General features: G+C 42.7%; 2 protein-coding genes across 2 annotated transcripts in view; one reads left to right on the forward strand and one right to left on the reverse strand.

Moving 5' to 3' along the window:
- LOC311619414 (cytochrome P450 4V2-like) overlaps positions 1-27,819 on the forward strand; it is a 171,126-nt gene that overhangs the window by 91,837 nt on the left and 51,470 nt on the right. The gene's annotated exons all lie outside the window — the stretch shown is intronic.
- LOC311619413 (cytochrome P450 4V2-like) lies at positions 681-27,706 on the reverse strand. The gene is made up of 11 exons (XM_084877720.1): positions 27,360-27,706; positions 22,334-22,446; positions 20,872-20,957; positions 19,939-20,129; positions 19,504-19,573; positions 18,190-18,316; positions 15,641-15,826; positions 8,545-8,647; positions 4,310-4,444; positions 4,038-4,217; positions 681-2,678 (listed from the first exon to the last, which is right to left on the reverse strand). Exons 1-11 carry the CDS (start codon positions 27,571-27,573, stop codon positions 2,506-2,508), a joined length of 1,578 nt encoding a protein of 525 aa, XP_084733846.1. The 5' UTR covers positions 27,574-27,706; the 3' UTR covers positions 681-2,505.

Raw genomic sequence — 27,819 nt, forward strand, 5'->3', positions numbered from 1 at the left:
TCAGGGAAACTCAAGGTCAGTCTATGATAATTGCACAGGAATAATTTTGTAAGGGAGTCTGAATGACACTGAGGACATTACCTCAAAGGTGCCATTTCTTTTCTTACTGACTAGGAGCCCAGCATGTGAAATTGCATGGCCCCGCCCAGTCACCGGCTGCCCTGCCTTGACACCTGAACCTTTTCACGCAGAGCTCCAGTGCACTTGGTCCAATCTGGCCTTCTCTGGCCGCTTCAAGCCCCGCCCTTAGTCCCTTGAGTCGCCTTGGGCTGGTCCCACCTTTTCTGGGCCCCTCCCGGCCTCCGCCCTATCTCCGGAACAATGCCTGGGCTGTGCTCCTTCCCCTGGCAGGTGGGCAGCCGGGCACTCCAAGTGCCAGCGGTGGGTGGCGAAGGACTGGTGAGAGGGGCGCTATGGGCTCTCACCTCACCCTCCCTGGCACAGATGGTCCCGCCTCTTATGGGTGCCACCCCACTTCCGCCCTGACTCTGGAGCAACACCCCGCCAAGCACATGCAGGCAGCCTCCATCATTACACAGTCATTACGTGTTCTGCCTCCCGACCACTAGCATATTAGCTCTTTATTATGATGATAATAAAGCAGTCACCCACTAATTTATTTCATAAAGTTATCTACATTTCAAACTAACATCACATCATAGAATAAAATGTAGCACCCATGTCTAAAATGTAGTTTATTACTCTTAAGATACCTCATTCAAGCACAGCATGATAGGTAATAAGGACACAAACAGATATTTGATCATCTTATTAAAAAAAAAAAGAAAAAAGTCAGCATCTTCATGTTGATACTGCAGACCATGACATACTTGCTCAGGCAAGGTTTAAAATGTAAGTGCATGAAATTGAGAAATAATACCAATTTCCAAGAATAAAACTTCAATAATCCAAAATCACCTGGAAACAAATTTTCTACATATCTCTACTTTCTACATAACAAAGTTTGCAATATCTTGGAAATCATTTTCAAATGCATCATTTACTTCCTTGACTTTTCCCCAGCAACATATGGACCGACTTGTCTGCACTGAGGGTCTTTGGGATGGTAAAGTGCATAGAGCTGTTGACCCTGCCCTAAATGACAGAGCCCATAATGTTTGCCTGAAGGCTTTGGTTGGGTCACCTCTTCCTTTGATAACCATTAAAGAATATATATTCCATTCTCTTAGTTTGTAGTTTCTATCTGCTATTGCCTTGAGAAAACTGAAGAAATAATCTCTGTCCCATGCACTAGAAGATAACAAGTTTGACTCCCATTCAGGGCACATACCTAGGTGTGAGTTCAATCCCTAGTCAGGAGGTGAATGGGAAGCAATGGATCAAGGTATCTCTCTCACAATATCAATGTGTTTCTCTCTCTCCCCATTCCTCCTACTCAAAAATCAATTTAGAAACAGAAACATCTCATTAAAATTATTTATTAAAATAACTTTTTTAAGTCACTGAGTGAGGGACTAGAGATATTGTCAATGGAATTAAAATTCAAGGAATTTCTGTCAATTATCAGCTTGACAGGTATGTTCGGGAGGATTGAATTTCCCGGAAGTTTAACCCTAAACTATGTGCTGGCTTACTATACATGTGTGACTTCTCTTCTCCTTAATGATAGGAGAATTCTAGAAGTTCTGTGTTCTAATGATACATACAATTATAGACTTGAGTTTCATAAAGCAATAGAATATTGTAGTAGAGATTGAGAGTTTAGACCTCTATCAATTCCCAGCCCTGTCACACACTAGTGTTATGACTTTGGATAGAAACTTACTTATTCCCTTGGAATGAAAAGTAGAATAAACTGATAAAGGCTAAGGTGCTGCCAATTCCAAAAGCCATTATGAGGAACTGGGGATCACCAAGAGGAATCTTACCTGATAATATATGATGTGAAAAGGTAATTGTGAGGTTATGTAGAATGAAATGAAATGAAGGCCATAAGAATACGGTTAAAAGGGAAATAGGAACAGAAACTAAGAGTTAACTTATAAATGATCCGCTCTCCTTGATAAAATCTGAAAAGTATCATCATCATAAATATTAAAACCTAATATAATTTTTAAAACCTACTAAACTCAAGCCTGAGTATTTAATTACTTTTTCAAATAAAATGTATATATACATAAGTATATTTGAGTTCAACAAGAATAACTTAAAAAGTTATAGAATCTCAACTAACTTATATCCTTTGGGTCTGTCGATTAAAATTGACTTGGCCTATGGGTCCCTCTGTTGGGAAATGTATATGTTTATTTGGGTATGGACATCAGTTAACTCACCTTTTTGGATCAAGACCAAGGGTAAGAAAATGGTGGTGATGAAAATATAAAAACTCTCTCTTTGGTAGACTTGACCCCAAAGTAAGGGGGGATAAGAAAAAAAATAGGTGTAGGGATTCAGATTATTAAAATCATAATCTACACATTGTAAATGCAAAGTTTCTCTTAAAGAAAGACCTTATTCTGACTAAGACACAGCCCAATAGTACAGTTAGGATGCTACTGCATTTCTCCTCTTCAACTTGATCCAGATGCCAGTAGTAGGACGAAGAATCAGCTCTCCTGCCAGACCAAGTTCTTCTCTTTTCTGGGTGGATTCGACCCAAAAATGCCTCAGGATGCATGAAAGAATGACCTTTTCTTCCATCATGGCAAACCTTTGACCTTCAAATCAATGTAAATAACATTAATTTATTACAGATCTATCACAAAGGGAGAAAGAACAGTTTCTATCAGAGGAAGCAAGTGATGCTAGATTTTCACAGTAGGCCCTGGGCGAACCAGTACCACTCAGGATGCTTCCTAATAATAAAGATTCTTGAGTGCCCTTCCCTGCTCCCACCAGGGCATCTGAATAGCTCTGGGGACAAGGGATCTAGCCCACGCAGCACCCAGCTGAATCCTGGGCTTGTTGAAGCATGAGAGCCACTGCTCTAGAATGCTCTCCTCCTGGACCTTCATGTAGTTTACTATACAGTTACCAGGCCTCATTGTATCAATGCCTGCATTTACATAAACAATAAAATGCCAGAGATATAAAAGTGTTTCTAATATATGGCGGCGTGCAATCATTTTGTTTACATACTTCCGCTGGTCGTATGGTGAGCATTCTCTTTTTTGGTTTTGAAAAAAGCAATTCTTAAAAGCAATAAAAGCAGGTTAAACAAACTAATTGTTATAAATACGCTTTCTATAATATAATGTAAATTCCACTTCAATCCAAAGATCTACATTTTAAAACTCTACCATGAAACTGGTTATGCTTTATGTTATGGGTTGAATGGTATTCCCCTAAAATTCATAGGATGAATTCATAACCCTCAGTACCTCAGAATGTGACTGCATTTGGGGATAGGGCCCTTAAAGAGGTGAGTAAAATAAAGTGAGGTCCTGTGGATGGGTCCTAATCCAACCTGACTGGTGTTTTTATAAAAAGAAGAGATCACGCCCTGGCAGGGTGGCTCAGTTGGTGGATAAGTCATCGCATTCTCCATAAGGTTGTGAGTTCAATTCCATCAGGCATACACCTAGGTTGTGGGTTAGATTCCTGGTTGGGGCATGTACGGGAGGCAACCAATCAATATTTCTCTCACATCAATGTTTCCTTCTCTCTCTAAAAATCAATAAAAACATATCCTTGAGTGGGATTAACAGGAAACACTCCACACCCCCATACACAGAGAGGAATGAACTATGTGAAGACACAAGGAAAAGACATCTATTTATAAGCCAAGAAGAGAGGCCTTAGAAGAAACCAGCCCTGCAGACACCTTGATCTTGGACTTCTGGCCTCCAGAACTGTGAGAAAATGAAATGCTCTCATTTAAGCCACCCAGTCTGCTGTTGTTACAGCAGCCCTAGAAAACTGATATACTTTACAACAGTCATAGTAAAGTGGAAAAAAATAGAACAACTTGTTTTTTAACAGACTTGTATTTGAGACACTACATCTCAAAGACATTATTGTGAGAAACCCCTTTCCATGTGCACCCAAAAGGTCAAACGATTCTGATGGATACAAACCTATACAGTTTCTGGGTCCAGCAGAGAAGGGCACATAGGCGTATGGATGGCGTCCCGTCGAATTCTCGGGATAGAACCGCTCTGGCTTGAACTCCTCAGGGTCTGGGAAGTATCTTGGGTCTCTATGCAGTGCGTAGGGAATGATGAGTAGTTGAGAGCCTTTCGTGAGGATGTACCCCCCTGTCATGAGGCAGTTGATGTGTCATGAGAACAGAGACACACACACACAGAAAAGTCCACCCTCCCCACTACTTTCATGAAAGAATTCTCACCAACATCACAATCTTCATTAAGTTCACGGGCAATTATAGGCACAGAAGGAAAAACACGAAGGGTCTCCTTAATAACACACTCCAGATATTTAAGTTTCTTCAGGTCTTCTAAGGTAACAGGGCGATCAGAATTCCCTGATCAAAGTAAATACATGAAATAAAATAAGTGAAAGAACTATTTCAGCTTGGCAAATAAGATATCAAAAAAGAATATATTATAACATTAATACACTGAATGCTAAATACCAACAGTTAAAGTAAAATTCTTACTAGTATAATCAAAATAAAATGAGAGAAAAATGCTAAATAAATTTTTTAAAAAGATACAAAAGGTCACATGTTGTATCATTAAATATGGAGGAAGTACTCAGAGTAGACAAATCCATAGAGACAGAGTATAAATAGGTGTTGCAGGGCCTGGAGGAAGAGAACATGGGGAGTGGCTGATTAATGATGCAGGTTTCCTTTTGGCTGCTGAAATGGGTTAGTATTAGATAGAGGTGACAGATGCATAACATTGTGAATGCATGAAACTATAACTTTAAAACATTTAATTTTGAATTCTCAGAGCCTCCTCCAGAAGTGTATCTTCTCCTGGGTCAGATTCTTGGGCTCTCCCCAAAGCCTGGACCCCCCATTTCCACCTCAAGAAGAAATCCAAATGGCTTCTTGCTCTTGCCAATGGGAGAAAAAACACAGCAGGAAGCAACTGAACATATTGAGAAAGACAAAAATGAGATTGACTAACTCAGTGAAAAAGCCAGTGAGAAAATTCTGAAGAGCAACATATAACAAATTCTGCCAACCATTGTTTGTTAGAAGAGGTAGGAATTGATGGTCCAAATCCCAATTTTTTGAGTAACAACATTTGCAACCATCTCTATGCCTGCATTGTTTGGGGAGATGGATGAAAAGGCACTGCGTTATTTAACCATAGTTGAAGTGATAAAATTGAAACGTAATAAATCAGGTCACAGAACAGCTTTTCATTTCAATGAAAACCCTTCCCTAGAAAATAAGTGCACCCAAAGAATTTCATCTGAGTGCAAGCCGTGATGCATTTTCAAAGTCCACTGAAATATCTGGAAAGGATTTGATGAAATATTCAAACCCATGGCAGGATAAAGCCAGCAGGAAGAGGCTGAGAACCAAAAATGTGGTTTATGGCCATTCTGATGCAGGTGCAGATAAGGTGGAGAGATCTTCCAAGGTGGTGTTTGTAAAATCCAATTCATTACTACTTGCTTCCTGATATGGAAGATGAAGAAGGGGAAGGAGAAGAGAAGAAGATGATGATGGAGGGGGAGAGGGAGAGGACTGAAAGCTACCAGTGAAGAAGTTGATAAGGATGAAGGAGAAGATGACTAAGGAACACTGATTGACTCCAACCTTCTTTTTAAAAGTTTCCTCCAGTCATGGGGAGCAAGTTACAACCTGGTTTTCTTGTTTTGTTTTGTTTTACTCATAGGCTCAGTCATTGTGCTCTTGAAGTCTTTTCTCTCCCTTACATCCAGGTTCTCAACTTATTTGGGGAAATACCTTGAGCTGAATACAGTGGGAAAAGAATCTCTAACGCTATCTGTTCCAAATTTACTTTTTTTTTTTTTAACTTTTTAAAGTATTTTTTTCCATTGACTTTTATTTATTTATTTTTCTTTATTGATTAAGGTATTACATATGTGTCCTTATTCCCCCATTGCATTCATATCCCTTCTTTCACGCCCTCACCCACCTGGTGTCCATTTCCATTGATTAGGCGTATATGCGTGCGTAGAAGTCCAAATTCACTTTTATCCCTTCCTGACTCAACAAACACTTTATGGAATCAATGCTCCTGTGCTCCATGGGAAAGAAAAACCTTCTGCTTACATTGCTCCTCTGGAGGCTGGAGGCTCAGCCCCCCGCAGCAGTGCACAGAATTCTAGATTTTTCCCTCCTTTCCCTGTACATTGAGCACACAGATTACACTGTGTCTCTGTGAAGGGGGACAATTAGCATTTACCAACATACACCTGTCTACATCCTCTTGTATGGAACATTTTTTGAAACTAAAAAATAAATTTGGGTTTAAAGAAGGTCAAAGGGTAGCTATGAGATGTTTGGGGTAGTTAAGTGGGTATTTTGATAGCAAGACTTCCCCTTTGGTATGTTTAGTTGTGATCTTACTGGACTTCCATGCAGTTTAAGATGATACTTTTAAAATAAAATAATCTCCTAATGATGGCCTGGGCCCTGCCACTCAATGGGAGAAGAGCGGACCTGCAGAATCTTATTGGGAACCGTCATTCACTATTGTAATCTTGTTCCCGTTTATTTAAAATATCTTGTTTGTTTTACTGGAAAGAAAAGATAATGATCAATTAAACACTAAAAGTGTACCAGTTGCTTTATTATAATGAAACTAAATGTGAAGTGTACCTCAGTGAAAAAAAGAAAAAGAGGAATGAATACTTACATCTCAATATCCAAAGATCAGTTGCTCAAAGAAATTTTGACAGCATTAGAACTAATACTGGGGATAGAAGAGAAGTGAGGCACAATTAGCAGAAAGATTGAGAACCAGCAGAATAAAAATCCCAGTAAAAAATGGTGTCAATTTTGTGAGATCCAAAACCATTTGTGACACCAGAATTGGGCTAGAAATTGTAAAAATCACAAACGTGGAAACACATTACAAAAGAATCCTGGTCTCTAGAATACCCAGTTTACCCACCAAAGGCAATCTGAGAGAAATTCAACTTGAAACGGGAAAAATGAAGTGACAGAATCAGAGCCCAGGAGTTTAGATCGTCTCCATTCTCCAAAACACAGTCTTCCCTCTTGATATGAAAATCCAGTCCTCACACCATCTGGACATGAAATTACTTTTCCAACTTCACCTCTCAGTGGTTCTAACAAATGTTCTGAATTCCACCTGTCCTTTAATGCTTAATATTATCTGCCAACTTTTCCACTCTGCCATTGTGCACCAGGAGCCTCTCTTCCCAGAATGCCTTCCACCTCCTCCTCTTCTCCTTTATTATTCCTCCCCATTTTGCACTAGGAAAACCCATGAGATACCACTGTGTTGGTTGGCCAACCATCCTTTATCTTTCTTTTCCCAGCCATGGGAAGCCATATGACATCTGATTAAACAAATAATTAAGTTGATGGCACAATGCACAGTTCCTTTGTGGTAGGCTGATCTTGACCCACAAATATATCACATCCTAATTCCTAAAGCCTTTAAATATTACCTTTTTTTTTGGGAAAAAGATGCTTTGGAACATTTTACGAAGGTAGGCTATAAATGCCACCACAAATGTCATGATAAGAGAGAGCAGAGGGAGATTTGACACACACCCACAGAAGAGAAGGTCATGTGAAGATGGAGACAGAGATTTGAATGATGTGGCCATAAGCCAAGGTACGTTGGCAGTCACCAGAAGAGATGCATTCTCCCCTCAGGCTTCCAAAAAGTGCAGCCCTGCCAACACATTGATTTAACTCAGAGGTACTGATCTGGGCCTTCTGGTGTCCAGAACTGTAGGAAAATAAACTTCTGTTGTGTTAAGCCACCCCGTTTGCAGTATCTGTGACAGCAGTCAAAGGAGACTAATATTATCCTTCATCCCCTCTTCCCCTGTCTTCATGCCTTAAAGATAAACATGAGATCCAGAACAATGATCAAGAAAACAAAATCCATGATGATGAAAATGACACAGAGAAAAGAGCAAGCCCGGGATTCTCACAACATCCCTATTGGCATCAGCCTAGGACTCCTTACCTACAGGTTACTGGTTGTGCAAAAGAATTAATGTCCCATCAGCTTAACCCACAGCATTCCTATACGGAATAGCTCTCCTGGACCCCACTAATCAGCTTCACCTCTCCTCTCTGCTCTCCACTAGCCCCTTCCTCATATCGCCCAAGCACACAGCCATGACTTGATACTTTATACACAGTGACTGTTTCTCCCATGAAGCAGCAAGGTCCTTGAGAATAGTGACATTTGTCTATGTAGCCCCAGCATCTAGCCCGGTGCAGTCACACGCCAAGCAATCAGCAAGCACCCGTAAACAAATGGGTGAGGTTTGGAAAGGACATCAGGCCTGGAAGGGGTTCCATATGGCAGCCTTCCTGCTTATTACAGTGTCTTTAGATCAGGCCCGACTGCACTTTCTTAGTGAGCAAGAATGCCATTTGCTTCAGTGACTTGGGACCTTCTGTGTAAGTAGTGAAGGGGCCATACGTACCAAACACTTCGTCCAGTTCATTGTCCACCTTTTTCTGGACTTCTGGATAGCAACCCAATAGGTACAAGGCCCAGTTTATTCCAGCTGCAGTTGTGTCATGGCCCTACAATGTAAGAGGTGGGAAAAAAAAAAAAAAAAAAAAAACAGCTTAGAAAGCAGAGTTCTATTGGGAAGGTTAGGGATGCTAACTCTATTTTGAATTGTCTCTGGATTTGACAGCTGTGACATGACCTCAGACAGAACAAGATAATTTCACACAGTATTTTACCTCTGTAGGAAACAAACCAATGAAACAATCCCTTCAAAGGGGACGCCTCTGGTACAGGGACATTTCAATAGGACAGAGTCACATGCTTGGTGAGAGTATGGGCTGGGCTAACAGAAGGCATTCCAAGGGAACTCTGTGTGCTGGACTGTTTTTGAGGAAATAAAAGTGTGACTTTCCTGAGTCAAGTGGCCAGATCTGTATTTCTGCACTTCCCCCCATTTTTACAATCGGCTTTATCAGGGAACACATGGGTGGTTCTGAGTTGGTCTCCTCATCAAGAAGTTGATAAGTAGCCCCATTTAAACCTTGCTGAGTTTGAGGCAAAATACCAAACATTTTGCAGAAACAAATTATTATTCTTCACAAAAAAATCCTATGGGAGCCCATCTGATGGGGCTCAGTGCTTGAGCATCCACCAATGAACCAAGAGGTCATGGTTCGATTCCTGGTCAGGACACATGCTTGGGTTGTGGGCTTAAAGATCAGTAGGGGGCATGCAGGAGGCAGCCAATTAATGATTATATCTCATCATTGATGATTCTTTCTCTCTTTCTCCCTTCAATAAAAGTATATTTCCCTGAAATCAATAAAAAAATACCTTTTAAAAAAAAAAAAATTTCGATGGGATACATGATACTGCTATTCCCATTTTAGAGATCACAAACTGAGACCCCTCAGAAAAAATGCTACATGGCTTTCCCTGGCCTGACTGCTTCTTAGGAGGTGGAGGCAAAAATAGGACCCTCTCCACACTCTTCACCTCGAGAAGTGTGAAGGATGTGGGGTGAGGAGACTCCAGCTCCAATACTGATGGTGACACCTTGACTGCCAGGAGCCAATTGCAGCCTGTCATAATTACGAGAGTTTCATCAAAAGGTTGATGAGCTTGGGGGCTCAACAAGGGCTGAGTCACATGTAATCACGTATGTTGGAACAGCTAAAAAGCATCTCCCAAAACCTGCATAAGATCATCATTTGCTGCCAGACAGCTCGGGGCATCTTAATCTACATGCTATTGCCTCCTGTTTGGCAAAGACCTGAACAGCTATAGGCTATTCCCCAATCTGACAATGCTTTTGTACCCTACCCTTTGAAGTGTATTATCTCCACCTTGCCTTAGGACAAATTGTGTTAATAAAAAAGCATGAGTCCTGAGTCAAGGGGAGTCTTTAGTTCCTTTAGCTGAAGCTCCTCTGACCCCTAATGCCTTTCAAAACTATCTTTCGTCTTTGGACTCCTGCTTGATCTATGCATAGCCTTTCTCCAGATTGTTGAACTCTTCGTAATGCTGGGACAAGAACCCCGGCATTGGTGGCCACCTGAATTAGGGCTTCCCGAACCCTCGCAACACCAACACTGGATGACCTTACTCTCTGTCCCTTAAATGTCTTTAGGCATCAGCCCCTCATTTCCTGTCCTCATTTCACCAGGACACTCCACATGCAAAATGGTAAGTTCTTCAGAGGGAAAAAAAAATGTATTTGAAAAATAAAAAAAATAATATTATAACTCTTACTGGTCCATTTACCCTATGCAACACAAGTGATTATTGTAATATTTCATTTCCTGGGCAGAAGTTTCTGAAGCACTTGGTTCAGGTCCTCAGTTGATTTGTTAACGACTTTTCTGAAATTTTAAAAAATATGTTTAGAAATCTCTGATGTTGATATGATTGTTATTTTCTCACACTTGCAATTTCTTTACAGAAATGACTCTGCACTCCAGACAAAAGCTGGCCCATGTCATTCAGTTGCTTAACAAATCATAGAGGAAGTGCTCTTGCTAAACAATTTTAATAACTTCTCCTGAATTTGAAAATGAGCTTCCTGTTTTATTTTTGTCTGTGACCCAAAGGCAGCAAACACAAAGCACAGAACCAACAAGTGCATTGGCGAAACTGCGCAGGGCAAGAATCCACCAGACCAGGAGCATAAAGGGCCTGGCATAGACATCCATCTCAGAGGGAAGGAGGGGTTGGATGTGTGAGTGGGTGGGAAGAGATCAACCAAAGAACTTGTATGTATATATGCATAACCCATGGACACAGACAATAGGAGGGTGAAGGCTGGAGTGAGGGGAAGGAGCAGGCTATCAGGGGTCAGTGGGGGAAACGGGGACAAATATAATACTTTGAACAATAAAGATTTTAAAAATAAAATTTAAAAGTAAAAAAAGATTTAAAAAAATGAAAGACCTGGCGGCAACAGCCTGCGTTATCTTTGGAGCAGGTCACAATACTGTAGTTGTACATGCCATGCCCACTATTTCGTGGGAATAAGGAAAAAATGAGAATTCAAAGAATGTTAGAGCTGTAAGAAAGAGATTGTTAGTCTGGTTGTTCTTGTGGAAGTGAGAGGTTACTGGGGGGAGATGATGTGCATGTGCAGGTGTGAGTGTGTGTGGATGTGCAGGTGTGAGTGCAGCTGTGAGTGTGTGGATGCATGTATTGGGGCAGGGGACTCTTCAGCATCAGATACCAGCCAATATCTGTTACACAAGAATGTGAAAGGATTCCCCTAGTCCTCAGGGCTGTTCTGTGTGGCCCATGCTATAACAACGAGGACACAGAGGCCCCGAAAGGGAGAGGAGGTGCTGAGGTCACACTTCTAGTATAGGTCAGAGCTGGGATTTGGCCTCACAGCCCACTTTTCAATGAATTACATGTCCATTTTCTGCATACTGTTCCTTCTCAATAAAGTTATCTGCTTAAATTAGAAGTTTGAAACCACCCATTTTTTCACTTTCCACACGGGGGACTGAGACAGAGATCTGCAATGACTGGGCCTGCCTCTATGGCCGGTCAGCACAGACCTGGGAGCAGTCAGATCTGTGGACCTTTCACAGCGCTTTCTTCCTCCGCAGAGCCTTCCTCTTGGGGAGTCACACACCCAGGCGGCTGCAGGCAGAGCAAGTACAGTGCGTGCAGTCCGCCATCGAAAACTGAAGGCTTTCCCTTTCCTCCATTTCCAGGATATTCCACATGCTGCCTTTTAACACCTTTTCTTAATCTTTATTTTGTATGCCGCATGTTAAGAGGTTTTCTCTTTATAATATTTAATGTAGTTAAAATTTTCTTTGCCAAAAAATTGCCTTTTTGCCCAGCAGTTGTGGCTCAGTGGTTGAGTGTTGATCTATGAATCGGAAGGTTATGGTTCAATTCCTGGTCAGGGCACATGCAGAAGGGAGCCAATCAATGATTCTCTCCGATCATTGATGTTCTATCTCTCCCTATCCCTTTCTCTCCATTAAAAAAAAAACAACAAAAAAACAAAAAAACAAAAAACCAAAAAAAAACAACTATATATTTTTAAAATGTGTCTTTTTTTAAATATCAAAACCAGAAATCTCTTTAGAATCACAAACTGGTTAATTTCTCTACTACAAGGAGCTGGGATGATGATGGCTAGCAGGAAAGAGGTGTGGGAGAGGGTGTGAGTGAGTAAGTAAGTGACAGGGGAGTGTGTGGACGTGGGTAGTGTGTGTGTGAATGAGTGAGGAATAGTCAAATCCGGCAGGAGAACCAGAGGCTGGCAGTCCAGGCTCTCCTGGACAGGGAGCCCCTACCATTGCTGTGGGCACTCCCCGGGTTGTGGGGATGGAGCAGGGAGTCCTCAACTTCTTGAGGGAGAGAGCAGACTCCCCTAGGAACTCAGCACCACCCAGACTGGCCTTGGACACTGTCTGTGACCCTGCAGCCACACCAGCCAAAGGTCTGCTGCCTCACCCGCAGACCTGCAGACCCTAGGACATCTGCCTCCAAGGAAGCACGGCTCCCGCAGCAGTAAGTGGACTTGCCCCTCCCTGGCTGTGGACCTCTGGACACCACAGTCACACTGATCCAGTGCACAGACTCCTTGAGTCCACAGCCCTGGCAGAGGGCTCTCTGGTGCCTCTGAGTCTCTGCTGGGTGCACAGGTATCCAAACAAGGGCGCACAGCCCCGCAGTAGAACCTCAGACTTCCCCATTCCCAGCTGCCTGCCCATAGACACCGAGGTCACGTGGTTTCAGCACACAGGTCCTGAGTCCACCCCCCAAGCCGGTGTCTCCCAGGTGTCTCTGTGAGCAGCCGCTGGGCACACTTGCATCCAACCAATGGCAGAAGACCCCGGCTGCAGAAACTCAGACTTCCCCCACTTTGACTGCCGACCTCAGGTACCCTCAGTGGCATGGATCCAGTGCACAGGCCCTTTGAGCCGTTGCCCCAACAGGCAGCTCCTGGGTTCCTTTCTGAGCCACAGCAAGACATGGTAGCGATGCTCCAGCATATGGCCCCCCTGAGCACACCATCCGAGCAGACAGTTCCTGGGTGCCTCTGTAATCCACCTCTGGGTGTGTGTATCCAACCAAGGGCACACAGCTTCCGAAGCAGAAATTGGGACTTCTCCCTCCCCTGGTGGGTGGCAGACCACGTTCGTGCAGCTCCAGCTTGTGGGCACCATGAGCACACAGCCCTAGCAGATAGCTCCTGGGCCCTTCTGTGAGCTCCATGGGGCACGGCTCCGTTAACAGGATCCATGACATCCCTCTCACAGCTGCCTACCTCTGGATACCTTGGTGAGTTATGGAGGACCTGCCTCCCCAGACAAGGTCACATTGTTTCAGCCACAGACTCCGAGATTCCCACAACCCTAGCTGCTGTTTCCTGAAACTTCCTTGTGATTCAGAGAGGAAAATCACCTTGGCCAGAGTCCCACTGCCTCAAAGGCAGACTATGGGACAGCTACTCCTCCTCCCGCCCCCCACACGGGTTCTGGGACCCTCATATGAGTTTAAGAGTGACACTACCCGAGCAAGAGTCACACAACACCAGCCAAAGTCATAGTACCTGAGCCTCAGGCCCTAAGATCCTTTTCTGCCAAGTCCATGAAGTCTGGGAACTCACAGTGAGCACATATCAGTGAAACATCAGGCAACCTTTTCCACAAGAGCTGGAACAAGGATTACAACCATAACAGCTTGCACAATTAAGCTTGGAGCAAGTCACATTGCCAATCTGTGACAAGATTTCATCCACGAATAAGAAACTAACTTTCAAGACCCAACTACATCAAGAGAACACAAATAGCTCAAGTAGGACGCTCCACTAGATCACCAGGCCCAGAAAATCTGAGAGACTGCACCTCTGGATCCCAAAAATTACCAACTATATAGCACCACTCCTCCCAAAAAACCTAAGTAGGTAGCAAACCAGTTGGATCTAAGAAATAGAAACAATTATAACATTACAGCAAAAAAATGGGGAGACATAAAAGCAATCACCACAGAAGAGGAAAAAAGGAATCACCAGAAAGGGAATTAAATGAGATGGAGGCAAATAACTTGTCAGAGGAAAAATTCAGAGTAATGGTTATAAGGATGTTAAAACATTTGGATGACAAATACACACAACTCAATGGAATTATCAGAAGTTGAATAAGAAGTCACCAACATGAAAAGGAATCAAGAGGAAATGAAAAATGACCTAGCTGCAATATAGAACATAATGGAAGGCTTCAACAGCAGGCTAGAAGAAACTGAGGACCACATCAGTCAATTAGAAGACAAGCTAGGAAAAAACACACACATGCAGTAGCAACTGGAAAGAAAACTTAAAAAGCAGGAGGAGAGCCTAAGGGAGCTTTAGGAGATCAAGAAAAAAACAACATCCTCGCCGAAACCTGTTTTTTGGCTCAGTGGATAGAGTGTCAGCCTGCGGACTGAAAGGTCCCAGGTTCGATTCCAGTCAAGTGCATGTACCTTGGTTGTGGGCACATCCCCAGTAGGGGGTGTGCAAGAGGCAGCTTGCTGGAAACCAATCAGTTTCACTAAAAGAGAGATGTTGACAGGAAGCCAGGAAGGCTGGTCAACAACTTAATTGTTCTAACCACTCACCCTTTAGTTGAGACATTGTTAGCTGAAGCAGTCTCCACCTTGTTTGTCCCGTGTAAGTTTCTGTTATTTCCTGCCTAAGGGCTACATGTAAATTTCTGTTTATGTCACCTAAGATGTTTTCCCCAAAGCCTTAATAAAAGGGGATGGCAGGGCCAGAGCAGGAGTAGTTCTCCCACTAGAGTTGGACTACCGCCTGGCCCCCCATATCGCCAAGTTGAATTTTTTCAAGTCACAAGTCTCTTCATTTGTGTGCGGCCCTTCTCCAGAACCTGAACCCTGAATTGGAACTCTTTTCACACGGGCTGTGAAAGAGTCCTACAGCAGCTGATCGATGATTCTCTCTCATCGATGTTTGTAACTCTCTGTCCCTCTCTCTTCCTCTCTGTAAAAAAATCAATAAAATATATTTAAAAACAAAAACAAAACATAACATCCTCATAATAGGGGTTCCAAAAGGAGAGGAAGCGAAGCAAGGAATAGAAAACCTGTCTGAAGAAATAATGACAGAAAACTTTCCTAATGTGGGGAAGAAAAAGCCACACAAGGCTACCACTCTTTCTGAAGAAGAAAGGTGATCTGATAACTATAATATCATGACTCTTTATCCTTTATAACAAGCTACTTCAAAATGTGATCAGACCTTTAAAAAATACTAAAGATTCTTTAAAGAATTCCTATAAATTGATTATTTTTTAAGTTAAAAATATTAGTAAGCTGAGAACAGATCATCCCTTATACCAAGGATCCCAACTTATTTTAAAAGGTGGCTATAAATATCTTGCTATTTCTATTTTTACTATTACTTACACAACTCTAAGTATTAGTGCTGGCTATTTCTTCATCCTTAGCATTTGCAATTCCCAAGATTAAAAAAACAAACCATTTTCTTATTATGTAATAGAAACTGTAATTCGTTTAATGAGGATACCTGAGACAAACATGACAACACAAAATACCTCAAACATGAAGGTGTCCACTTCTTCTCGAACGGCCTCATGGCTTAGCTTGTTCCCTTCATCATCCACCACATTTAAGAGCAGGTCGAGAAAAGCCTTGCGTTTTCTCTTGGAGGGGGTCTTGCCCTTGTCATCACTTGTATGTTCTTCTTCTCTCTTTAGTTCATTGGCCCGTTCATGGATGACCTGTTTGATTTAAATGATCACATGCTTTTGTCTGGAATTTGATATGGCCTAAGAGTCCATTTTCCTGTGAAAACATACCAACTTCTTTAACTGATTTTTTTCTAAGCCTTTGCTGTTCTGTCTCAGTCAACAGAAACTTAGGTTTTTGTGAAAATATAGTACAACTCTCTGTGAACATTTTTACGGCATTCTTTGATAAGATTTTTAAAAACAAATTTAATGTCAGGCAAACACATAATTTCCAAGGACTATTTTGTAGCCTTTCCAACATGGGAATAGAGAAGTAGTCTCCTGAATAGGACCCCAGCGAGTTGAAAGAGCCCATGAGAAAAAGCTGGGTGGTGGAGTAAACACAATCATTATAGAACAGACTAAGTATAGATCACTCTAGTTACGTGCTGTATTGGAGAAAAGCATCACCCTGTCTATTTTCCACTCCTTCTGCCTGGAATACTCTTGCCTCAGAAGCCAGCATGGCTAGCTTCCTCTTTAGTTTGAGATTTCCCTTGCCCATTGTCACACTATCAGGGTCACTGTACCCTAATCCCTGGCATTCACTCTCTTCCTATGCCTGCTTTACCTTTTTTCCATTTCACTTACCACCTGGCATTGTATTTGTTATTTAGTGACTTTCTCCTCCAACTGCAGTGTAGCAGCAAATTTGTCTTTATTCATTTATTTATTTCCAACCTTTAGAGCACTGCTTGGCATTTTAGAAATGTCCATCAGGTATGTGATGAATGAGTAAAAGTTGAAAGCCCCTGAGCTTAATTTGGTTACACATTTCAACTCTCTCCTCCTTTCATGCAATTGTCCAAACTTGCTTCTGTTTTGAATGAACAGATCACAAGTTCTGTAGGGCAAGCACCATGACCTCTCTTTGCTTCTTAGTGGAACCCCTAGTGCCTGGCACTCAGTATGCAACTTTTAATATTATCCATCCAATCTGGAATTCATTCATCATTGATACTGATATCAATGCATGAAATATGAAGACAAGTGTAATTATACCTATAAAATACAAACTGTTCACCTTTCACCTCCTGCCAGGTAATTAATTATGCTATACTCCACTGAGGGCAACTCATTCCAACATCTCATTCATCAAACATCTAGGGACTCTACCACTTGATCTGTTGGTGGGGACAGAACCTCATTGTCAGGAAGCAATGCCATCATATTGAAAACTAAAATTTATAGCAAAGGGTAAATATAATTACATTGGCACTTTTATCAGGACATTTAACTTATAATTCATGCTTTCAATTAGTTTGCCTTTCCATAAACATTCTTTTAACACAAAGACAGACTATCTCCAGAACATTACTATTTCCTTGTCATTAAAAATTAAATAGTAATATCTAATTAATTTTTATCTTTTCCAGTTCAAGACACTGCCATAAATGTCCTTTGTCTTTGAAAACCATTGCTTAATCCAAACATTTTCCAGAAGATTCTTATAACACAGATTCCAGTGTCTTTTATTCTCTTAGCATAGCTCCCAGTTTCTTAATAAACTATCATAGCTGAATTACATTTTGTAACTATTTATTTATAGACCACCTCCCCAGTAGACTAACCTCCCCCATGAGGGAGCATTAATAACTGGCTGTGTTAACAAACATAGGAATGATCACTTCTAGAAAGTGATAGTGGGAGGTGTTGCACAACATTGTGAATGCCCCTAATGCCACTGACTGGTACACTTAAAATGGCTATTATGATAAACTAGAAGCTTGGTGCATGAAAATTCATGCACTCGGGGGTCCCTCAGCTTGGCCTGCACCCTCTCACAATCCAGGACCCCTTGGGTAGGGTCACTAGGCCTGGCCTGAGATCAGGGCTTATCAGGGCTTTCCTTTCCCCAGCTGCAGGCAGCTGGCCCTACCCTTGCCACTACCACTGCTAGCCATCTATACAGTGTTGTCCTGTCTCCCCTGCCACCGGTGGGCTCCCTCTGCAGGTGACAGTCTAGGCAGGGTTTAATGGCTTGGCTGGCCTGGACCTCTCTCTTTCTCTGCTGGGGGGCGGGGCCAGCCCTACAAGGGGCCATCTGCCTACCTGATCACCCCTAACCACTGGTCTGCCTACCTGATCACTCTTAAACACTCTGCCAGCCTGCTTGATTGCCCCTAACACTTGCTTGGGGGCAGGGCCAGCCTGGCGAAGGGCCGTGTGCCTACCTGATCACCCCTAACTGCTGGGCTGCCTACCTGATCACCCCTACTGCTTGCTTGAGGGGAGTGCCAGCACTGACTTCTGGTTGGTCAGCCTCCCATTACTGGTTGTTACAACCTAGGGTTTTTATATATTAGGATTTTATGTTATGTATGACCACAACAACAACAAAAATGAGGACTTACATTGGTGGTAAAATTATGTACAATCTTTAGGTTCCTTTTATGGTCCCTTCCTTCTTTAAACAAAAGGTATAAAATGTCATGCCAGAACCAAATCGTCTTCATTCTTTGATGTGTCAAATCACTCATCCTATAAACAGAGTGCAAATGTATCAGCTGATATATAAAAAATGTGCATTGCTTGAGTACCTATTTGGTGCCTGGTCTCAATGAGGGAATATGTGGCAACCATGATTATTCCTCTTAGCAATTCTAAGAGCTCAACAATGAAGGCATGGGTTATTACACATCCAAGGAAGCTTAAGAATTAAATCTTTTAGAGCAGTGTTTCCCAAAGTGTGGTACGCGTACCCCCAGGGGTACGGGAAGAGTTTGGTGGGGGGTACGAGTTGCACCGGAGTTTGGTGGGGATATGCACTGCTCCGTGCTTAGCTGCGCCTAATTCTACCTTCTCATGAGTACGAGGGGTGCTCAGTGTTACAAAAATTATAGAAGGGATACACATATGTCAAAAGATTGGGAAACACTGCTTTAGAGGAATGAAGAAGCCATTACAAAACATTCTCACTAGATGGCCATCTGATCTCCCCTTCTGTTTCTCCAGAGGAGTTCTGGACCTCCCCAAGCTTCCTGTAGCTCTTATACCACAGGGTGGGATGAGATCTGCCTGTTTGATGTCCACACATTTGCTTGATCACTCCTCTGGATGTCCTCTTCTCCAGGAAAGTGTCCCTCTGTCACATCCCTGTCCTGAGTCCCTCCTTCAACATTCCCTGTGATGGAGCAGGAAGACCTAGACATGACCCCCTCCTTTGAGAGCAGCTTCCAGGCCAAATCTGCAGAGGGGTTAGGAGCGATTGGGTTGGCAGGGGAGCAGTTAGGGGCATGAGACAGCCAGGCAGAGGTGGTTAGGGTGATCAGGCATGTAGGCAGGCTGCTAGGGGATATAAGGCAGCCACCTAGTGTGGTTAGGGAAAATAAGGCAGGCAGGCAGGTGAGCAGTTTGGAGCCAGGGGTTCCTGTAAGATTGAGCCTAAACCAGCAGTTAGATATCCTCCAAGGGATCTAAGTTTAGAAAAATGCAGGTTGGGCTAATGGACCCCCCTCCTGTGCATGAATTTCATGCACCATGGGTTTAGTTTATACAATAAATCCTCTACTGTTAAAATACATGCTTTAATGATTAGGCTGATTTTTAATGCAATATTTCATTGTGAAACAATAAAAAGATACAACACAGATGAAAAATTATTAGTGATATTTTATAAAACTTGAATTAATAACAATTATAAAAATAATTAGAAGGGCTCCGTTTACCTATAAACTGCACGGACATACTCAGAATCATCATTAGTCTGAGCATCAATATTCTTGCCCATAGCTGTTTCTGCAAAATATGGGTGAGAAGCAACCGTTCAATTCATGCACATGCCTTGTGTTTATTTTCCAGTGGCAAACACTTGGAAAATAAGATAAATTCTTATAGGTTTTAGAATTGTTCCTTTCCCCTTTCACTATTGCACCCTTTTTTCTTCTACTTCTATTCATGTTCCTTCTTCCCTCTGACCTTCCTGGCAGGTTGGCCCTAGCAGTGGGCACTGCTTCTCAGGAGCCCAGTTTAGCGGAAGGACCATCCCAAAGAAGACAATATCCTGTCTAACCCCACATTTACCTTCCCAGTGAAGTGTTATTTTCTATTTGGGCCATTTTCTGCTTACATCATAGCTCTAGAAACAAATCAATGAGACTTACCACAGATGATATCTAAGGCACAAAGAGTGATGTAAAAAAAGCAGTTAAATTTTTCTCCATCAACATGTTTTTCAAGCTTTTTAACCAATATGTTGGCTTGCTCATTCATGACATCTAAGAACTCTTCCAGAATGGTAAAATGGAAAGATGGTGTTAACATTTTTCTCCTGGAGCGCCATTTGTTTCCAGTACTAGAAATGCAAGACATGATTACAAAGAAGAGAAAAGTAACGTCCAAAACAAATAAAGTCAAGACAATGAATTCTCCTTAATCCACAGATTCCCAAATGTTTAGGTCAGAATGACAAGGAGAGATTGATATATAGTTACAGAATGGGTATATTTTAGATATTGTCTATATTACTAATATTTAAAAGAACACTCATCAAAATTGAAAATTTTAAGAAGTTTTCTAAATTTCTAAGTTCTGAGTTTCCAAAAATTAGAAATGTCCCCGCTTTTCCAACCTCAGCCTCTGAAGATCAAGGAGCTCCCTGAGTCTACTTTGATCCTAACATCTTCAAAGTCTCCAAAGTCCCCGTGGAAGTCCTGCTTTCTCCTTCTCAGTTCATGGGGTTCTGTTCCTGGATGGCAGTGCAAGGACTGAGGTTACTGTGCTCCCCTTACTTCTCTGAGGATGACTGCCTTTTTCATTGAATTTTCAAGATTTCCCTGCTCAAAACTCCCAGGTGCCGCACTCCTTTTATACATTGGCATTTTCTTACCCTCCTTCGAACACAGGTGACCATCATTATTGAATGCCATGGCTGGAGATTACTCTACATCCTGGGTTCCTGTCTCTCAGAGGCCCATAATTACACAACCTTTTCAGCTTCTTGTTACTACCTGATGGCACATTCTTGAAAACCACCTCCTGTCAGTGCCTGACATAAGTTACGAACAAGACAGCTTTACTGATTTACACTGACTTACCTCGTAAGAAGTCCTAGGCCAAGCCATGGTCGTAGGAAGGTGTACAGATAAGACTTGTCAATTTGCTTTGAGCTAGTTAAAATTACCTTAGAGAGAAAAGGAAAATGAAAGACAGAGATATGAAAGCCACCTTAATTATAAGAATACTGGGCTAGAACAAAATAACTTTCTAAATTAGCATTTCATAACAATTACTTAGTTGTGGTTCATATTCATTACTATGACTCAAATCCAATTAGTTTGGAGCATACAACTGTCACTGGCTCTTGAAGACTAGGTGGAGTTTTCTAAAAGGAAAATGTCCAAGAGAATTCCCTGCCATGAATTAGGAGCCACGTAGAGTTGTTTAGTGAGGGTAGGAGTGAGGGAAGAGAAGGTGGGTGAATCAAAGAATGACCACATTTAGGGAGATGGCAATCACAAGTTCATGGTCAGGTATGTTGATTTGGAGGCATTCAAGTTACCATAGTCTGAAAGCAGGTATGCAGCTCAGGATTAAGGCTTATACTAGGTGCAAATTTGATTGTCTCCAGGGTATAAGTAGCATTGAGAAACCTGGGTATAATTAGGTTGTCTGGAGCCAAAATAAAGCAGAAGGGAAGAGCATATGCACAAAATGTTTCTCAGGCTTCTTGCTGCAGTTCCCTGCTTTGGACAGATCTCTATCCACATATACTAAGCCCACTCACAGTAGGCCAGCAATGGCTGAAACCCCAGATGTGGCCCTCTCGCTGTCTCCTCTGGGCCAGTAGATTCTGCAGTGTGGTACCAGAGACACTAAGAGTTTTACACAATGAGTAAGAAAGATGTATCCAAGCCCAACAAGCATAGGAAATTCTGCTGTTAATTTTGCTCCAAAGAAGAGTGGTCTGTTTATCCCATTTTTACTTCCTGTACAAAATCATTTGTCATCAAACTTTCAGATAATACCCCCAAATATCATGATAAGTAAAAGAAAGGTAAACATGTTTTAGGAATAATTTCAATAATGTGAATTAACAACATCTTCCCCATCAATATCAGATTAGTGTTCTCTTTTTAAAAATTAACTTGAAATAATAAAAGTATAAAGGATACTCTGAGCATTGTAAGGGAAACACTTATATTTTATTAGTCTTATATTTTTGTAATCTTAAAACAGTGCCTGGCAGATGATTTGAGCTCAATTTATAGAATAATCTATTTATGGTTCTGTTCAACTGAAGACTTCCCAAAAAAGAAGGACAAATATATTATTTGATACCAAATGTGTATAGACATGTAGAAGCTGCTACTCTTCCCAGAACTCAGACTGTATCTGGAAAGCATTAAATGGCATCTTCACAGCTTTAGATATTTAATGGAATCTTCATTGATTTGAATTCCATTAAATATAAGGACATATATTCGCTGTTTATTCTGATGAGATTCTCACACCATCAAATATACAGTGGAACATTGATCACAGTTATCATAAACTCACCTCTAGAGTTTCGGCCTTATACATGGCTATTACTGGTACTGTGCCAAGCCAGAGTTTTAGCAGTGGCACATCTCTGTTTTCTTCAGTGTAACGGATCAGCTGCTGGAAAAACTCTAGGAGAAAATATTTAATTTTAAGTAAGTTCCTTAATGTGTCTTTTTGGTTTTTTTACTCTTTTCATTTTGGTCAACTCATTTGATATAACCACACAGGTGTCCTTACTAAATTATTAATGCAGAATTATGAGGCTAATTTAATTATGAGTGATATATGTGCAACAATCTGGTTAACTGAGAAGTGCCAAGCACTGTGGGTGTTTGTGGTGACCTTATGACATGCCTCCCAAGAGCACTGAGGGTGTTCAGTTTCTCCTGACCTGCTTCAGGCTCTGCTTCTATTGGAAGGGAAACCTGTCCCAGCTCTCCAGCCCTGGCAGATAGATGCTTCCTTTTCACCCCCTCTAAAACAGTATGGAAGCTCCTCATCTAGTTGAGATTAGAGCTACTATATGATCCAGCATTTCCTCTCCTGGGTATTTATCTGAAGAACATGAAAACCCTAATTCAAAAAATATATGCACAGCAATGTTAACTGCAGCTTTATTTACAATAAGCAGGATATGGAAGCAACCTTTGGTGTCCATCAGTGGATGCATGGATAAAGAAGATGCGATAATAATGGCCCAGCTGGCATGGCTCAGTGGTTGAGCATTGACCCAGTCAGGACATATGCCCGAGTTGCAGGCTTGAGCCCCAGTGTGGGGCATGCAGAAGGCAGCCAATCAATGATTCTCTCTCATCACTAATGTTTCTCTCTCCCTCCTTTCCACTCCAAAATCAATATTTTTTAAAGATAAAATATTGTCATTTGTGATAAGATGAATGAACCTTAAGGGTATTATGCTAAGTGAAATATGTCAGATAGACAAGGACAAAAACAGTCTGATTTAACTCATATGTAAAATATAAAACAAAAAATAACAAATAACAAATATAATCAAATAAAAACAAATTCAAGGATTCACTACTCCCCCGCACCTCCATGCAAGAATTTCATCCACTGGGCCTCTAGTAGTGAATAGAAGAAAGAATCCTTAAGCTAAAAATAATTACTGAGAAGCACTGAGAAAAGTGTAGGGATTAGATAGGGAAAGTTGGTAATCAATCAAATCAGTTTCCTATGACATGTCTAGATGTAAGAATGAATATGACAGAAGTATCTTACTTTTTCTAGAAAACACTTCATACTCACACATTCATTCCATAGGCAAGGAACATGTACCACCAAAGGACCACATCCCTACTCTCAAGAAATTTAGAATCATAGGAGATGGTCACTGTGGTACTAATCACAGTATCAGGTCAAATAAAATGGGGCTAAATTAGAAGGTTAAGTCTGAGGAGTTATCGATTTGCATTGAAAGGACCAGAGAAATTCCAAGAAAGAGATGGCTTTTGAGCACAAATAAATGAGTTGGCTTTTCATAGGAAGAAAAAGGCAGTGAGGGTAAACCAAGCAGCAGAAATAGCAGAGCAGAGTCAGGGAGGTATGAGAATTGCCTATAGGCTTAGCCAGAGCACAGGATGGGGATGATAACATTGATAGATGAGCCTGGAGTGTTGCAAGGCTAAAGAAGTTGGATTTTCCTTTATGGTCTCTAGGCAATATCTGACAGTTCCTGAGGAGTACTAGAACCACAGAGCTATATTTTAGGATGATAACACTGAGGTGTGTGGGATCTGTTGATAACTTGGGATTCCTAGTCAAAGGATGCAGGAAGCTTCTGGGGTGGAATTCCATGCAGCCAGTGTTAGGGGCTCGGGTCCTGGTTTATGGCTGGTCTTTGTATCGGGTGGGGGAAAATGGTGACCAGTAATCCCAACAACACTGAAGTAGTGGGAAATTTTGTATTGAAATCCCTGAGGCCCCATCTGGGGAATGCAGCCTGACATTCAGAAAGCTCAAACAATGACAAAACTCTGGATCAGCTCAGGAAACACTGAATTGGTTAGTGCTACCTGGGAGTGGGGGTGGGTGGGGTGGGGTGGGGGAACACAGTGCAAAAGGATTGGGGTACAGGGTCCAGCCCTCAGAGAAAAGACCTGCAAAGGTTAGACAGAGCCCAAGTCAATCAACTGAGTTCACCAGAGGACTAGCTTTCTAATTAGGTTGGGAAATGAGGTACTGTCCTGAGATTGCTGGCAAAATCCAGGGAGGGAGAGATAAGGAGAGCACACTGGCTGGGAGGCATGTGGTACCCAGGCTTTTCTCGGCAAAGGGAATGCCCCATGACAGCAACAGGACTAATGCCCACAGCACTGTGAGGCTACTAATACAGATGGCACCTGAGGTTGTTTTAAATGGGAATTTGGGCCCCACAGACAGATTGACATGGAATAAAAAAACAACTATTAAACTTTCCAGTTCTTTTTTGTGCCAATATTTGTTCACATACTCATCTACCCCTGCTCCTTCTCCCATCCCTCAGCTCCCCCACCCCTGGGCTTCAGGGCAAGCTGCTCAAAGTGCAGCAGGAGAGAGGCTAAAGCACAGGGATGTGCATTGCACGTGACACTGAAGAAACAGGAATAATTGTTTATAGTGTTTGCACATGTGGGACCCTCAAAACCCAATAATGAATCTTCTAAGCTAGCTAACATTGATTCTGTCATATTTATTTGCTGATCAGAGCAGAGCTAAGGGTTTCCGATGCCTATATCTTTTTTTTTTTTTTAAATATATTTTATTGATTTTGTACAGAGAGGAAGGGAGAGAGATAGAGAGTTAGAAACATCGATGAGAGAGAGTCATCGATCAGCTGCCTCTTGCACACCCCCCACTGGGGATATGCCCGCAACCAAGGTACATGCCCTTGACCGGAATCGAACCCGGGACCCTTCAGTCCCCAAGCCGAAGCTCTATCCATTGAGCCAAACCGGTTTTGGCCGATGCCTATGTCTTTATGCCTCACCACAGTCAGATGAGAAACACTATTACAGAAGTCAGTGAACAGCTGAGGAAGTTGTGCTCAGCTGAGTCGTTGCACAATAGCACAGCGCTGGTAAATACAGGCCTGGCTGTGTACCCCAGGCACCCAGATACACTCTGTGCCATCTTCCCCATTACATCACGCCGATTCCAGGCAAACCATTGGCTAAACTGCTGTGAAAGGAGCTAGATCCCATCAACAGTGTCAAAATGTATGTAGCATGCATGGCCATAACCACTGCCTTGGTCTGGTCTGGCAGAGGAGACAGGGAAATCGACACCCATGGTTGGAAGGCCTCAGGTGGGCCCCATGGCAGGGAGCATCTGGGGAAGACAGGTGCTGACAAAAGGACTGGAGAAGCAAAAGATGGAGTTCAGCAGCCTAGTTGGGAGTCAGTTGCAATTCTCCAGGTGAGACTTCCTAGGCCAGAATGAAAGGCACAGCCTCTGTATAAGACACAAGGGTACTGAGGGTGGGGAGTACACCTTTAAATGCTGTGCTCTGCCCAATTTTGCTGAGCTCAATGCTGGGCACAAAGGAGGGCCTCAAATAAGGGCATAATTGACAATGAAAAAATGGACTCAAACCAGGTTCCGGACAATGGTCTAGAAAATGCACGCATGAACTTAAATCCTCCAAGTGACTGCACTACAGTGACTTTTACAAGTAAAGGGTAACACACTCTAACTTAAAAGAGTTTTAAGGAACTTGCTAAAGTCAAGCAACTTGGTTACAAGCAGAAAGGTACCAAAGGTTGGTCATATGTCCAGATCCTGTAGTTGTTGATCCATTAAAAAGACACCTTGAGAAGGATACTGTGTTATCATTCTCTTCTCTCCGGAAGTAACTATAAGGAGAATTACTTTAAATAATCCAGTAACTCACCGTTTATTTTGAAATGGATCGTATTCACCAGAGATTTCAATTCTTAGAAAAATTCCCCAAAAGACTATGATGAGATTTCTTAAGTATATTGTTGATATATATATACACACACACACACAGGAGGGGCCTAGATTTCTAAACCATTATTTTTTCATATTATAGCCTTTGGGTAGGAGGGAAGATTAGCTCTGCCTTTAGTGTTCGCTGTGATGATTTTACACATGTGGTTTCCATATATCAAAATGTGCTGCATCACTTGCAACATTAGTCGCATTGCTGTTTGGTTGGTTAAAGATTTACTTGGATGTCTTCGGCCAGAAACATTTTCTATATTTTGGTAACACTCTCCCATGAGGCCTCAGTATTCTTGTGAAGTTGAAATGACAGCATTAAACTTGCTATGTGCCTTTTGGGGCAGGCCTTGATGAAAAGCATCATAACTCATTGTTGTTATGTAACCTCCACAGAAGGGCCAAGGAGGAATGAAAGTTGTGGTGAAGTCTTGTGATTTCTGAAGTCATAGGCTCTGTTCTCAAGTGCATTTCTTGTTCCTTATTTGCAGAGAGAGAGAGAGAGAGAGAGAGAGAGAGAGGGAGGAAGACTAAGTTATAAGTTGTGTCTGCCTTTAGGACAGGCGGTGTTTTTTGTTGCTATTTTTGTTTTTCTTACTAAATATATTTGTATTGATTTCAGAGAGGCAGGGAGAGGGAGAGAGAGAGAGAGAGAGAGAGACAGAAACACCAATAGCTGCATCCTGGATGTCCCTCACTGAGGATGGAGCCTGCAACTCAATTATATGCCCTTGACCAGAATCAAATCCAAGACCCTTCAGTCTGCAGGCCAAAACTCTATCCACTGAGCCAAGCCTGCTAGGGCTACAATAGCAGCAGCCAGGACTTGGGAAAAGGAGAAGAGAAAAGGCAGAGGGACAGGCATTTAGAAACACTGCACTTATATGTAATGGAAACTGGAGAGAACTGGGGACCCATTATCCAGGGGGTGATAGAGGCGGCCCTCACCCAGGAACCTGCATCTCCAGTCCGGGGCTCCAGGCGGGGGTGCGGGTGCTGCACAGGAGGTGCTCCCGCGCCTCGGTTCCCTGCAAAGGGCCCAGCAACCCCTGCGGCAGGGATGGGGTGCGCAGCCCCTTACCTTTCCCTCTTCGCTCCAGCATCAGCGCGTGTCCCACAAACGGGTAGGAGCCCGCAATGGTGGGGAGGGGCCTCATTTCCAGCCAGTTATGCGCATATCTCATCACCATCTGCAGGAAGCTCAGGATGAGGGTGGCGCCCGCCAGGGAGAAGGCGCTGAGCGCGCCCCAGAGCAGCAGCTTCTGCCCGAGGTACACCAGCCAGACGGTCATCATCGCGCCAGCGGTGGGCTCCGCGCGGGGACTGAGACCCAGAACCTTGGGGCCGGGACCTGATCCAGCCCCGGCAGCCCTGGGCGGAGCCCCGCAATTCCCGGGGGCGGGCTTGGCGGGCCGGAGGGCGGGGGAGGGAGGGAGCAGCGCCAGGCCCAATGGCCTCTCCCTCCTCCTGCAGCCACAAGCCCAGGCGCCCAGCAGCGGGACTTCCCGCTCGGGGACCGCCCTGCCCGGGGGCGTGGGGAC

This window comes from Pipistrellus hanaki, assembly GCF_964339955.1.
Source record: "Pipistrellus hanaki genome assembly, chromosome: 3".
Classification (NCBI taxonomy): domain Eukaryota; kingdom Metazoa; phylum Chordata; class Mammalia; order Chiroptera; family Vespertilionidae; genus Pipistrellus; species Pipistrellus hanaki.